The sequence below is a fragment of the Abramis brama genome (assembly GCF_963993115.1).
Source record: "Abramis brama genome assembly, chromosome: 17".
In the NCBI taxonomy this organism is placed as follows: domain Eukaryota; kingdom Metazoa; phylum Chordata; class Actinopteri; order Cypriniformes; family Leuciscidae; genus Abramis; species Abramis brama.
Genome location: NC_139979.1, coordinates 16,576,224 through 16,591,893, shown reverse-complemented (window position 1 = coordinate 16,591,893; position 15,670 = coordinate 16,576,224). Strand labels below are relative to the sequence as shown.

The 15,670-nt window shown below is 34.7% G+C and overlaps 2 protein-coding genes across 2 annotated transcripts; one reads left to right on the top strand and one right to left on the bottom strand.

Moving 5' to 3' along the window:
• The first annotated feature begins 1,634 nt into the window (after positions 1 to 1,634).
• Positions 1,635 to 9,302, top strand: fbxo32 (F-box protein 32). Its single transcript, XM_084089952.1, has 9 exons — positions 1,635 to 1,943; positions 2,559 to 2,668; positions 2,754 to 2,803; positions 2,894 to 2,986; positions 4,881 to 4,974; positions 5,622 to 5,806; positions 6,515 to 6,697; positions 7,575 to 7,718; positions 7,832 to 9,302. Exons 1-9 carry the CDS (start codon positions 1,822 to 1,824, stop codon positions 7,919 to 7,921), a joined length of 1,071 nt encoding a protein of 356 aa, XP_083946078.1. The 5' UTR covers positions 1,635 to 1,821; the 3' UTR covers positions 7,922 to 9,302.
• A 942-nt stretch (positions 9,303 to 10,244) lies between these two features.
• Positions 10,245 to 15,614, bottom strand: prelid3a (PRELI domain containing 3A). The gene is made up of 6 exons (XM_084089953.1): positions 15,448 to 15,614; positions 14,371 to 14,539; positions 12,720 to 12,809; positions 12,507 to 12,577; positions 12,255 to 12,357; positions 10,245 to 11,810 (listed from the first exon to the last, which is right to left on the bottom strand). The coding sequence occupies exons 1-6, from the start codon at positions 15,477 to 15,479 to the stop codon at positions 11,739 to 11,741; spliced, it is 537 nt and encodes a 178-aa protein (XP_083946079.1). The 5' UTR covers positions 15,480 to 15,614; the 3' UTR covers positions 10,245 to 11,738.
• Between the last annotated feature and the right edge of the window lie 56 nt (positions 15,615 to 15,670).

The following is a 15,670-nucleotide window of genomic DNA, read 5'->3' as shown; positions in this document are numbered from 1 at the left end:
ATGTTTCCTGTAACCTTTATCACAGGCCTGAGTGTGTGTTGAATCTCAAATGACCATTTAACTATTGCACGGAATGCAATGTTTTGATTACAAGAAAAAAATGTTTGCTCTCCCTTTATGAAAATTCACACAAGCTCAGTTCTAAACATTGTGTCTGGAAAAACATTGAGGTCACCATGAAATAACACCATTGAGGTCAACAACAGAAATACTCCTTACTGTGCAAAATAATTCCTTATCAATCCATATATATGTGTGTGTGTGTGTGTGTGTGTGTGTGTGTACACATCATATATACACATTATATATGAAGAAAATCCCTGAAAAATGATAAGTGATGTTATAGGGTCAAATTCAGGTTGATTGGGACACTTTTTGCCATTGAGATGACTGGGAAAAAGTGTTCTAATCAACCTGAATTCCCCCCTAGTCATGGTTTAATCTGATCTCCATGCAAGAGTTTAGGAAACATTAACAAGCACAACCTTTAGGCAGATATCCATCATAAATTATGTTACTGTAGTCTAAACCTTTTAAAAAGACGTTTGAAATGTGTGTGTTTCCTATAAAAATAAATCTAATTTCACACCAGTTTGCTTTTATTTTATTGTGTTGACACATTATTTAGGTGTCATTCATGTCTCATGTAAATTACATCTTGGTGTAAAATGAAACCCGCAGGTCTGAATGGCAATTACAATAAAGTGTTAGTTTTTGCATCAAGGAAGTGTAAAACACTAAATATACACCTTCTAAAAATATTTTGGTCTCCACACAACCATTTTCAGCTGATAAGAATTAAACTGTTTAAAAGCAAACAATCAACACAGAGAAACTCTTGTGTGTGACTTAAAGAGATTAAATGATAAAAGGAAGCTGCTAGTTTCTCATTTCCATCAGCTCTCATTACATCATAATGTAGGGCAGCTGGGTCACATTTCTTGCTCAGTATGCAACTCATTACCAAACAAAAGTGAATAGCTATTGATGAAATCAACTTAAAAAAAGATTATATTTCCTTATCATGGTGTGAAGTGCGGTTCTCTACCAGTTTCATTTTACGAAATGGTGTTATCTTAATAGGAGGTCAGTTGGAATCTGATCATGTTACTAGCAGGTTCAGTAATAAGGTAAAAATATACATGCTTTTTCATAATGGATAACCAGCCTTTGTTTGACCCACTTCTTTACAGTCACTATAGTCTGCATCCTGATTAGGAGGAAATGTCATTCACACACATTAACTAATTATTTTCTCCTCATGATCCCAAATCTCACTTTCTTTTCATTTATGAAGCACATGTAAGGGTACAGTTAATGTTGTGATCTTACTCATCAGGGAAAATCAAGAAAAAAGTTAGCTTTCTATTTTTAGCTCAAGTCTGGAAGTTTTTGTTCAGTCATTTTCTTGTCTGTTTCACAAGATGAACTCAAGAAAATAAGAAATCTCAGGCTCATCACCTACTATTAAATTGCATTGACTGAGTATGTCTGACATTTTAATAAGCGCATGAGGAAAGATGATCCAGCAGCGTACTGAACTCTATCTGCGATTATGTTTCTGGTGAGGTTTTGCAATATTAAGGAAGATGATAAACAAAGCCACGTGTTGGAGAACGCTGTCCAAAGGGGGCGGGACCAGGAACATTTCCGGATTCTCCTCCTGACAATATAAATACAGCTGCGCACTTTTATCATCAGAAGCGCGTTCACAACATTATTTAATATAGCAGCACACACGCGAGAAAATCACTTTAACAACTTCTCGAGTTTAACACTAACAAGTTTTCTTTCGTTATCACTGGTTTTCGTATCTTGACAATGCCGTTTCTTGGACAAGACTGGCGGTCTCCTGGTCAAAGCTGGGTAAAAACGGAGGACGGCTGGAAAAAAACGACGAAAGATGAGAACGAGACGAATAACAATGTTTCAGAACGGAAGAGGTCAGTGTTTAATGATTCAACATTTACATTTGAAGTCTTTCATCTGATATTTTCCGTTGTCCACCACTAAGAGCATCATAAAACAAATGGCGTAGTTTACTGCAGACGCAATCTGCGTCAAATTGAAATACAGAGGCATTTATCAAGAATTAAGTTTTTTTTTTTTTTTTTTTTTTTGTAATTATATTTATCTAGCCTATTTTATGACATTTTTATTAATATTGTTTATACTTAATATTTTATTTGAAAATATACGAAATGTGTGTAAATACATTTTTAAAAAGATTAGGCTAATAAAAAATACGTATAAATAAATAATTTAAGTGAAGTTATTGACGGAGATGCGGCACTAATTTCAGCACTGCAGTAAATAGCTGTTGTAAACATAAAATGCCTTTGTGTTTACTCATCTGTTGATCACCTTTCTAATAATACAACAGGTCATATGCTTACTGTTTCTAAAAGTGTTGCTGTAGGTACAGACAAGAAATGGGTTAGGGCCTTGCATATTGATAGTGGCCATATGTTGTATAATTCCCCATCTTGGTGCTAAACTGTGAAAAAAAAAAAATCCTTGACAAAGCATGTGTGTTGACAACTTCACTTTGCTTTCAGCTACTGCAAGGAAGAACATGACAAGGAGAATTTGATCCTCAGCATTAATTATGACGTGGCTGCAAAGAAGCGAAAGAAGGACTTGCTAAACAACAACACAAAGATTCCTTGTAAGCCTCATCGCCGTATCTTTCTGAAAATCGAAATGCAACGAGTCTGTTACTGCAAACATTTAGATTTATTTCTTCATTGCAGATTTTCACAAAGACAAATGGATTTATGTTCACAAAGGAAGCACCAAAGAGGTAAGGCCTGGTAATCATCTCCTGCAGTAACGATAGAAGAGGCTTCTGTGTGAATAAGTAGTCAACTAACTCCTCTTTCATCTCCCGCAGCGTCATGGATATTGTACTCTGGGAGAAGCATTTAATCGTTTGGATTTCTGCAGTGCCATCAAAGACACCAGGCGATTCAATTATGTCGTAAGGGTGAGTTTCTGCTCGTCTATTTGTGGCAGGGAAGACCGTGACAATAGCCAGGCTCAGTCTCTGAAGAAGAAAGGGTTAATAAGTCTTGGGCTCTGGGTATCTTCTACTTTCTTCATTCTTATCATAACACACCAGACAAGCGGGCCTCTGGGGCAGTTTCATGGCAAATGCACAGGGACCATGTTTGTGCTTCTGTATACATATCTGTGTGTGTTTGCTGCAACTGTTTCTTGTAATGAAAAAACAAGAGTGACTTAAGCAGCCTTAAATTCAAGTTTAAATGAGCTATTACTCCTTTGGTTTAAGGTCACTAATGATTGGACATTCTTCTTGATTTACTTGTTCCAGTGATGAAAGCAAAGGTCATCGGCTAAGAGCAGATAAACGCAGGTCGGTGTGACGTTGAGGTCACTGTCACGCAAACAGCTGAGGTTGAGAAAGCTTATGAAACTGGAACGGAAAGTCAAGTGACTTAGGTGGCCATTAACCCCCCCTCACAGGCCCTTCTCTCTGTCTGTCGGCATTGTGACCCTGAATTCTGATCCGATCACTTGACTCCACTGTGGTATAGAGTCAGCTATGATGAGCTTAAGGTGCTGGCAAATTGGGTCATGAATCCTTGTGATCACTTCAGAAGACAGGTAAACACAGGATCAGGATCAAGTTGTTTACTCAGACCTTTTATCTAAGGTCACTAAAAGTCACTTCATATGTGCATCATTTATTTTTCTAGACATTTCCAGGCACTGTTGAGACACCATAGTCAGTGTCAGGTTTATCTTGCAGTTTCTCTTTTGGTTGTCTGACCTTGTGCTGGTGTTGTGTTAGAGCTCAGTTACAGTGATCAGGTTTAGTAGGGATGGAAAAACAAATCTATAAGGCTACTTATGACAAACAAAGACCACTATAATCTTATATATATATATATATATATATATATATATATATATATATATATATATATATATATATATATATATATATATATATAATTAGAGTTCGTAAAGTGCTTTTTTTATAAAGAAATTAACTTTTATTCAGTTATACTTTTATGCGTTAAATTGATCAAAAGTGACAGTAAAGACATTTATAATGTTACAAAAGAGTTCTATTTCAAATAAATGCCTTTCTTTTGAACTTATTCATCAAAGAATCCTGAAAAATGTATCCCGGTTTCCACAAAAATATTAAGCAGCACAACGGTTTTCGACATTGATGATAATAAGAAATGTTTCTTGAGAGTAGCAAACCAGCATATTAGAATGATTTCTGCAGGATCATGTGACATTGAAGACTGGAGTAATGATGCTGAAAATAAATGACATTTTAAAATCTATTAAAATAGAAAAATCCCCAAACTTTCATGCCCCAGTCCACATAAAGGCACTTGGAGCATCTTTCATCAGGGGCTCGCTGTAGGGGAGGGAGGAGAATGACAATGTTCACATGTTGCTGGGTCAAGTGTGGGTCAGTGTTGCTCCATGATGTGGATTGTGCTGGTATTACATGCCAGTCATGCCTTTATAGAACACAACTCTGCACTCACTATCTGCTCTTGACTGTCCTAACTTTTGAAAATGAACTTGGTGTTGGAAACCTACTCTTGTCCAATTGATTGCATACATATAAGGTGCACAAACGGTTACTGTAAAACAATCACTTTGTTTTAGAGTCCGTTTGAAGGAATGGTTACCTGCTTTTGTCTGAACTTCAAAACAACAACACTGCTGAAACAGACATTAGCCAGAGTGCATGTGTATGGGGAGAGATCGTCCCATTTCTGAGCCCTTTGTTTTTGCCAAGGCTGAAGAGAGTGGAATAAAACAGTCTGTAAGTAATGCTGGAACACACAGCCTCTTAGTCTGACCTCTCAAATTTATGTCCACCATTTCAGCTGCTGGAGCTGATCGCCAAGTCCCAACTGCCTTCGCTGAGTGGAGTGGCACAGAAAAACTACATGAACATTCTGGAAAGGGTTGTGCAGAAAGGTAAGCTTTCTTGTTAACATCTCACGTCTTCACCATCTCATTTGCAAAACTATTAGCCAATGTGAAACATCAACAATGTCTGTTTATGTTACATGCTTGCAAAGTCTCTGATTATTTACTCCGAGGCTTGTACTGAAACACTCTTGTGGTTAATAAGAAAAAAAGATGAGGCAAAATCTGTCCTAACAGAATAGCTGTTTATTCTGCTGTCTGCAATCTTTTACAACAAAATTAGTTTGGTGGGCTTGGCCAGTAGCTCATAGCTGAATGGAAATTTTAAAATTGCCTGCACTGGGAAAAGCGACAAGCCTCAGATGGCAAACAGGGATCTCAGCTGTATTGTAAACCAAAAGTCATCTCAGCTAAACAAAGGTGCAGGTTGTTATGGGAAACTAAATTGCTCACTTGTAGGCTACGTCATACCCAAACCACTTTATTAATTTACTTGTCACTTTCCTTACTCCTCAGTTTATGATATAAATGCATATGTAATGTCTTAATCGTATCTGTTGTATGTTATGAAAGCATCTTGCATGAACTTAAAGTGTCCTGTAACACACACCAGATCTTGTCAACAGTGTTGGGCCCATGTTGTTGTGCGCCCTTGAACTTTTAGTTACTAACTAAACATTTGCTCTCTTTCTCAGTTCTTGATGATCAGCAAAATGTTCGTCCGATTAAAGAACTGCTGCAGACGCTATATGCGTCGTTGTGCAGTCTGGTTCAGGACATGGGCAAGTCTGTCCTTGTGGGCAACATCAACATCTGGGTGCACCGCATGGAGAACATACTACAGTGGCTACAGCAGCTTGATAACATTCAGATCAACCGGGTGAGTGTAAACGCTCCAGATATATAGCAAAGGAAAGACTTTTAAAAAAAAAAATTATTGCAGTTAAAGGGATAGTTCAACCAAAAATGTCATTTGTTCACCCTCATGTGGTTCCAAACCTGTATGATTTTCATTCTTCATTGGAATACTTAAGGAGAAATGAAGCAGAATGTTTTAGCCTCTCTTTTCTGTATAATTAAAGTGGATGGGAACCAGGGGCTGTCGAGCTTGAAAAAGGAAAAATGGCAACATAAAAGCACCACAAATATAGTCCATATTACCAGTGGACTAAAACTTGAGTGTTCTGAAGCCAAACATTAACTTTGTTAGTGGAACAGCCTGAAATTCCAATAAAAATTTTGGTTACCATTCACTGTCACTTGTATGGAAAAGAGCAGCTTGGACAACTACTATAAATATCTAATTTTGTGTTCCATGGAGAACAGTCATTTTTATGTGCTTTTTTCTTTTCTTATATATTCCTATATTTCTTTTTAGTACTTAATGTAGTTTTTCATCTAATATTTTTATTTAAGCTTTATACCAAAAATGATATTTCATTTCAGTTAACAATAACAAATATCACTTTAAGCTACAAAAGTATCAGAATACAGAACATGTGTTATATTGTGTAACCTAGCAAACATGTATCCATTGAGATTGTTCAGATCATGAAGGTAAACAGAGACTTTCTTCTTATTTGTCCAGCCTACAAACACAGGGATGACATTCCTTGATCTGCCGGCTAGCTTGCAGCTTAACATCATGCACCGTCTTGCAGACGGACGAGATCTGGTTAGCCTGGGTCAAGTATGCCCTGACCTAAGTGTGCTGGCAGAAGATCGGCTGTTGTGGAAGAGACTTTGCCAGTATCACTTTGCAGACAGACAGGTATGTGTTTGTCACATGCTTAAAGGAATAGTTTAATTTACTCACCCTCAAGTCGACTTTCGTTCATCTTCGACACACAAATGAAGATATTTTAATGAAATCTGAAAGATTTCTGTCCCTCCGTTGACCGTCTACGCAACTACCACTTTGACGCTTCAAAAAGTTCATAAAGAGATCGTAAAACTAATCCACATGAATCGAGCGGTTTAGTCCAAATTTTCTGAAGAGAGACTGTCGCTTTCTGATGAACAGATTGAATTTAGGCTTTTTTTTCCACATATTCATAAACGCACACATTAGATGCGGTAAGCGGAAGCTCAAGCATGTTTGCTTATTGCGCAAGAACCAATGAGATTCATTCTTGTGTTACAAGCGTTTGAGCTTCCGCAACAACCGATGAGATTCAAGCAAGAACTGTTGAGCTTCTGTTTATGATTGCTGATCAAGGTTTATATGTGAATAAAAGCCTAGAATTCAATGTTTATCATATAAAGTGATCGAGTCTCTTCAGAAATGTTGTACTAAACCGCTCTATTCATATTTATTAGTTAAACAATCTCTTTATGAACTTTTTGAAGCGACAAAGTGGTAGTTGCATGGGCTGTCAATGGAGGGATGTAAATCTCACAGATTTCATTGAAAATATCTCCATCTGTGTTTCGAAGAAGAACAAAATTCTTACGGGCTTGGAATGACATGAGGGTGAGTAAGTGTTTAAACAATATTTTTCATTTGAGTGAACTGACCCTTAAAGGACCAGATGAGTCTTGCATATTTATGTGACTGTTTATATCTTAAATCTGCTCATGAATTCCATTACCTGGCATACAGTACAAACACTATATTTGGTTTAAGTAATTTGATATGTTCTTCACAGATCCGCAAGCGCCTAATGGTGTCAGATAAAGGACTTTTGGAATGGAAAAAGATGTACTTTAAGTTGTGCCGGTGCTACCCTCACAAGGAACAGTACAGTGACACGTTACAGTTCTGTACACATTGCCACATCCTGTTTTGGAAGGTGACTAGACTCATTTCTAGCTTTTAACATTTTATTTGAAAATATCAACCTCTTTTTTTTCCATTTATGGTCCTTTTATGGCAATAACAGATTTGTTTTTCCTGTTCATTTAGGATACAGACCATCCTTGCACTGCCAATAACCCAGAGAGCTGCTGCAAGCCCGTGTCTCCACAGGGTTTCATCAACCTTTTCAAATTCTAGGGGGCGCTGCATTGCTGCCATGTACATAGTGTCAATAGTGCAAAGGATTCCTGGATGACTTGAGGCAGGGAAAAGATGGGGTTGCATTAGAAGCAAGTGTCATAATGTTTATAAGTTTGGTAACCGAATGTACTCAAGAAATATGCAAGATGGGAAACTAAAAAGCTGTGCTTGGGGGGGAAAATGCACTCCATTTATTTATAAAGGATTTATTTATATTTATTTAGCATGGGTCCTGTTTACTCTAAGAAAAGTTCCATTGAGGATTAGAAAAAGGATATTTAAAATGATCCTACATGCATAAAAAGTTGCCCTTGTGCTGTCAGGATGCCTTGGTTTCTTCTGTGAATGTAATATAGATTTTATTTTTGGCAACACATTTGTTTGAATTTCAGATAGCATATTGGTGCTTTAGCAAGTGCATGAAATGGGAATGTTTACCAAAATGGCCTAAACACTGGTGTGCAATACTTTTTCTAAGTACTTTTTTTCACTTTTATACATTTGATATTTTCAGTGGTTTGCAATTTAAACATGCTTGTTTTTCTAAACAATAAATACATGAGTATGTTGTAAGCTGACTCATCCAAGGTGCCTTATTCTGAGTGGTCAAAAGCAAATTTAAAATGTTTGTCATTAATTTGCAAATGTTTTTTTTTTTTTCTGAATAAAACTTCTGAATGATATTTATTCAGATTTATATGGGAATCTCTATAAATAAAATATTTGTACAGATGTACCATAATTCATCAACTCTTGCATGTTTTTTTTTTGTTTGTTTTTTTCAACTTATTTCTGTTTATTTTGGTTGTTGGAAGACTAGATATCTGATGTAAAAGTGTATGTATATGTGTGTATATGTATATACACTGCCGTTCAAAAGTTTTGGATCGGTACGATTTTTTATGTTTTTAAAAGAACATGCTCATGCTCACCAAGGCTGCATTTATTTGATTAAAAATACCAACCAAAAAAAAAACAGTAATATTGTAGTAATTTTCTCTTTTAATATATTTTACAATGCTAAATTTTCAGCATCATTACCCCAGTCTTCAGTGTCACATGATCCTTCAGAAATAATTCTTATATGCAGATTTGATGCTGAAAAAACTTCCATTATTATTATTATTAATGTTGAAAGCAGTTGTGTAAAAGTCGAAATCCAAAAACTTTTGAACGGCAGTGTATACACACGTGTTTGTTGTTGTTGAATATGTTTGGTGGTGACTGGTTTTGTTAAACTATAGATGTGATCACACAAAGCACCAAATAATTCTTCACTAAAAATGTATCAATATTTTTTTTATTAACTTTATTGTTGAATTATACAGTACATTATTATTTTGACATTTAATTCTCATTAAAATATATTGTGCTCTTCTATGGGTCATATAAATATCATTAACCAATTTTGCAGTTTGCTGTAACAAGACATTCCCAACAGTAAACCGCATAATTAACCAATACTATCCATGTATCTCTCCATGGCATAAACATTCAAATAAATACACACACGCAAAAAAAAATATATATATATATATATATATAGCATTAAAAGACAAAAATTGTATTTTCTAAAATTAATTTTATTTCTTGTAAAGCGATAAATTCCACATCTTTCACACAGAAAAAAAAAAAAAAAAAAAACGGGGTTTGGGATAGGATTAAAAGAACAAATGGCATTTACGATACTTAATTAGTAAATATTATGCATGACTTATTTGCCCTCTTACCAAAGAAAAACAGATGCTTTAAAATGTATCATGCACCATTAATAAAGCCAGCATTAAGTCTGTGAAGACTTTCTGTTGTGCCTTAAAGGGTTGGTTCACCCAAAATTGAAAATTCTGTCATTAATTACTCACCCTCATGTCATTCCTAACCCATAAGCTGTCAATGGAGGGACAGAAAGCTCTAAGATTTCATTAAAAAGATATTCATTTGTTTTCCGAATATGAATGAAAGGGTGAGTATTTAATGACAGAATTTTTAGGTGAACAAACCCTTTAATTAACAACAGGCTTAAGTCTGACAGTCAGGCAATATGTTTTAAAGATGTTTCTGTCTCTAACCATATCAAAGCTGAAAATATTACATTAAATATTAAATACATTAAATATTACAAAAATCTGGCATTGCTAGACTTGATTACAATCCAATTTTGAGTTTGTTTACTTCTGCTTAGTGTTTCATCATTAGGGAAGAAATGCTGACATGTTTTTGTTTTTTTTCCAGTGGAAGAGCTTTACACAATGTCAAGTAGGTTATTTCATTTTTCTTATGGCCTGTAACTCAATGACTAGTGAAAATAATTGTTTAATTAACAGTGACATTGATGATAATTTTATTAGAATTCATCAAAAATAAATAATTAAAGGGGTCAAAATTATACAATAACAAGGCAGTCCTGAAATCAAGTTAAAAACATTTTTAAAAATGGCAGGACAAAAACAAGAAAGAAAAAATAAATCACACAAGATGTCTGCTGCAATTTAAGCAACATAAAAAAAAAAAAGAATTAAAAAAAAGTTTTCTTTTTCAAATGTCTTGCCAATAGGTGGCTCCATAAGACCTTAACAACTGTTTGTTGGTATACTTTGACAAGCATTGTTTTTAAATATCAAACTATTTAAATTCTGTTGAATTTGTTACATTGAACTGTTAAAGAAAATATACAGTTAATAATTTAATAAACATACATTGTAACATTTTCTTCACAAACTAAATCAAACATGCTCTTCGTATTGAACCACAGTAGTAATATAAGGATAAAATAATAAAAATAAGTTATTTAATAAGTTATTTAACATAAACCATAAATGAGCATTTGTTCATATCAATCTAATAAATAAACTTAAATCCTCCCAAACGGGCTGACAGTATGTTCACATTGTGTCAATTATAAAGCAGCATAAATGTAAATAACTTTTTTAGAGTAAACATTACAAAATGACTTTTTTGATAAGTTATAGTACCTATCCTACACGTTTCAGCTAGACTTTATAGGTTAATTACACTTTAAGACTACCCATGCAAACTTTCTGAAGCAAACAACTAAATTAACTGATATTCCCCTTAATCACATGATTCAAAAATTCCATTCACTTTATAGATATTCTGAACTTTAAGGTTCTTAATTACATCCAACATCCACTTCATACAGAGACATTATGTTATGGCATTAAAAGAACTATAAAACAAGAGGTAGTCAGTGCAGTGCATTCATATTTTGTAGCGACATTCAAAACTCCATACAGTTTGGTCTGTAATAGTGCAATTTTATGTGCCTAAATGAGCACATTTGACTACCTTTGTGTACAATCATCAACACAAAGAGAGGTGGGGCAAAGTCAGGCAGGCCAGATGTGCTTTTAGAGCTGGTGAAAGTTCATTCATGGGCTCTAAAAACACAAATGAAACTGACATAAAATAAATAAATAAAGTATATATTATAAACAATTATGCCTCATCTACGTCTCATCATGAAACAGACATAAAAAAATAAAGAAATAATAATATGTATTTTATAAAATGTATGCCTTATCATGAAACCGACATTAAATAAATAAATAATGTAGATTTTTTACAACATTTATGGCTTATCTATGCCTCAGTATGAAAATTATAAATAAATAATGTAAATAAATAAACATGTATGTATGTATGTATATTTATATTACAAACATGTATGCCCCATCTTCTTATAAACAAGTTATTAAATAGCCTTTAGTACCAATGCATATGATAAAGCCAACCGATACATGTCATGTCTGGTTTGTACCATCCAAAAACAGGTGCTTCATGAAATATTACCTGTTCAACACAGGTCACACAAAGGAACATTTTCCCTTTCAGAGTTTTGAATGATCCATTCAATGGCATCCCATCCCTATGGAAAAAATAGAGCTTATCAGTTTAATAGTCATACTTTATTTAGAGGCTTACATAATGCTTATAATACTTCATGTATTCTATATAAAATAATCTCCAGCAGTTTTTGGTTGTTTTCAAAAGACATGAAACTATTAATGAAACCATAAATAAAACTACTTCTTTTTTTTATAGAAAAAAAAACATCCTCAAAAAACAACAGGGTTTGTTAGATAGGGACAAAACCACATTATCTGTGCTTTTAAGTTCCTTATTTTTGGACCTTCTTCGATTGTGTCACCAAGAAAATAGGAACTACTAAGTTCCCATTATGCAGACAGAGAATAGCAAACTTTGATCAAGGATTCGTAACACATGATGAGGCAAAATGTTAAGATGGATATTCCAGGGATATTTGATCAAATAAAGAATTTTCATTACATTATACATAACAACGATTTACCTTTCTTGCATTCGCTGACATGGAGAGAGCCATCAGTCCCTCAAGGTAGCTGCTCAAACTGACCCCCTTCACCGTGATGATCGCCTCTTGTGTTAATACAGTGCTGCAAAAATAAAGCATTTTTTTAGAAAATCTTTTCTTTTAACGGATTATTGGATTACTTTCTATTAGTATGGTTTACATTGATGTGCATAGACATGCAGATATTACAATTACGTGTCAAAAACAACAATTAAGTAAGAATTTACTTACACGTCTGGATTTTCTGGATGAGGTGTGTAGACAAGCCTTTCATCAACAGATATTAAATTTGTTAGGGTTATCTGAAGGAGGAAAGAAATTTCTTTAGAACAGCTTAACATGAAGATTTAATACCTTATATATAAGATTAAGTAATCTGATTAGATTTATTTTTCTGTAAAAAAAGAAACAAAGAAAGTTGTTTAATGGTAAACAAAGACTCACATTTGTTGAGCAAAGCTCCATTTTTTTTTCTTCTGGGTCCACAATGGAATGTTCTTGAACATATGTGGTGGTTCGATTTGTCCCTAAAATCTATGGGGGGAAAATGAAGAACTAATGACTAAACCAGTGGTTCTCAATCAGGTAGCCTCAGCTATCTTTCAAGGGAGCCTCAAGATTACGTAAAATGATTTGAAATAAGCCAAAACTATTAACATCTACATATTTCTTATTTTAATTCATCACCTAAGCAACATGTTTTATATATATTTGAAAAACCAGGGTTCTCATAGTCTTGAAAAACCTGAATATATGAGGCAGCCCTTCTTTTGTAAGTGTAATTTCAGGAAAAATAATGTAAATTAATAAAATCTCCATGGGCATTTTTTGTATAAATATGCATTTTTCTAGTTATGCCAAGCATTAAAATATTGTTCCTTAAAAACTTTATCCTTATTCTTTATTTAGTAAACATAACTTCCATAACATCACATCACATCACATAACATAACATAACATAACATAACATAACATAACATAACATAACATAACATAACATAACATAACATAACATAACATAACATAACATAAACACAACTGGAAAAGTCATGGATCCTTCAAATACTGTTGTAGACAATGAAGGGCCTTGGAGTCAAAAAGTTTGGGAACCACTGTTATAGACAATCCTGTTTCATAATGCTAAACTGATAAATACTGCAATATATTTTAAAGGTACACTATGTAACTTTTTTTTTGTTCAAAATCAACTAAATTTAAATAATGAGCCAATACATCATCACTTATTCCAAAACGTGTTTTTGTCATACCCTGATTCCCTATGGTAAGCCTATTATTAGTGTTTATATTTTAGACTGGGCGGGATGGTTTCTGTGGGAATTTGAGAACATAAGTCACTCTCCCATGTGTTCTGTGTCACATCCGTAACTACACAAAAGTTGCTCCGGCACGTGACATGACACGTGCATGTTGTGGGAGTGGAATAGGTTAGTTGTCACAATGAACCTCCTGGGAATCACCCGTTTAAATGCAAGAGAACGCAACAGAGCATGTAATAAAACAAGAATCAACATTGGCTTGGCTTTTTGGAGATGCTAAGAACTGAGGGGTTTGAAATGTAAAGGCGAAGCGAAGATGCCGTTTTTATTACTCAATAAGTGAGTAGGTATTTTATTGAACAGATAAATTGCCATGTAGCTCTCTAACAGAGTTCAAGCATTATCTATAGTAGAGCAGTGGCATACAGTCCATATAAGCTGCAAATGCTCTGAATACCCAAGCCATTCATGGACTCGCTGATTTCCATCTAAACTTGTTATATCCCTTAAGCCTAGTAGTGAATGTTCTATGAGGACAACCATATTCATTTTCATAGGCACAGAGAGCCAAAGCACAACCAAAACAATGTTCTTCTGCAAAATGCATGCAGTTTTGTTTTGTAACTGCTAGAGAGCCAAAAGTTACCTTTAATTTGTGTTTTAAATGTAAAACACAAGATGTAAAAACTATTTTAGATGTAAAATATGTAAATATTATAATGTAAAATATAAGGAGCTTCAACAGTTTTCACATTTTCATAATCTTTACCCAGTATTTTATGATCACATAACCCAATAGACATGTAATATCATCTTACCGCTTTGACAATCCCTGGAAGACCCCACTCTGTGCTGAGGAGCCGATGACTGTGTAGACGTCCATGTGTGTCCAAGTTCCTATCAAGAACGTCCACTCCAACAACACTAGGGTTCATTGGATTGGGGTACTTCCTCATAGCTGCTTTGATCACAGTCTCCCATGGATAACTGTGTGAATACAGACAAAAACTCATGACAATGGCTTACAGTGGTTTATGAGGAACGTCACTGTACTGACTCTGATCTCATAGGCAAACCACATTCAAGGGAAATTTTGCTTATAGGAGCAGAATGAATTTTGGCCAGTGTAGTCCATCCTATTTTCAACAACGAGCATCACGTCCATAACAAGAGAGGCTGGGATCTTAAAATAAAGGTTTGTTTGAGATAATTTATTTCCTCATAATGAATCATTTTGGAGTGAAACTAATGACTGAGTTTAAAAAAAGAAAAGAGAAACTAGAAAATATGGTTTTGCACAATCCTGTTTTGGGGGTGTGATGAATCCTGGTGGGGGAAAAAACAAGTTAGTTTGTTGATTTTAGCTGGTCTAAGATGTTCTTCACTCATTTAAGGTGTTCTCTAGGCTGTGTTTTTCTTTTTCTTTTCTAATCTAAATCCAATAAACACGCAGCCTGACTGTGACCAAACCAGCTGTTTTTTTCTTTTCAACAGGGAATTATACAACATAGGCCTATCAATATTTGAAATTTAGAGAGGAATTTTTTTTATTAATTTTTACAAATGAAAAAAAACGATATAATATGTAACTACATAAGTGTTTTGTTAGTAACATGCGTGATGAGTAGTGCAGTAACGACACTGCGCATAATTGTAATAGACTTGAACAGACAAGCAACCGGCTAGGCCCAATTTAATGAATATTAGCAACTAATGCTCAGATTTGTGTTATGTGCAAGAATAAATTCCTTACAAGCTACATATACAGAAATGTTCAAAGGACGAGAGCTGCTCTGTTACCCGATCCCAGCGGCACTAAAGGGAATCGGGATGCAAATCATGACAGAAAGGATGCTGGAATCTGTGCAGATTCGTCCTAAACGCAAATCATCTACCTGAATATGTGCTCCGTGCTCCAAAGCTTCATTTCTACGACTATTTGAAAGTGCCTCCAAACGACGGTGGACTGTGGATCATATATTCATATTTTCACGCTCTGCTCCCATTATAACCTGCTCTGAGATGCCCCTCATAATGAAGGGCAACGGAACCTCCCTGTTATAACAGCAACTACCAATAGACATCAAGCTTTGTGACGCTTATAGACGGCTAGAGTGC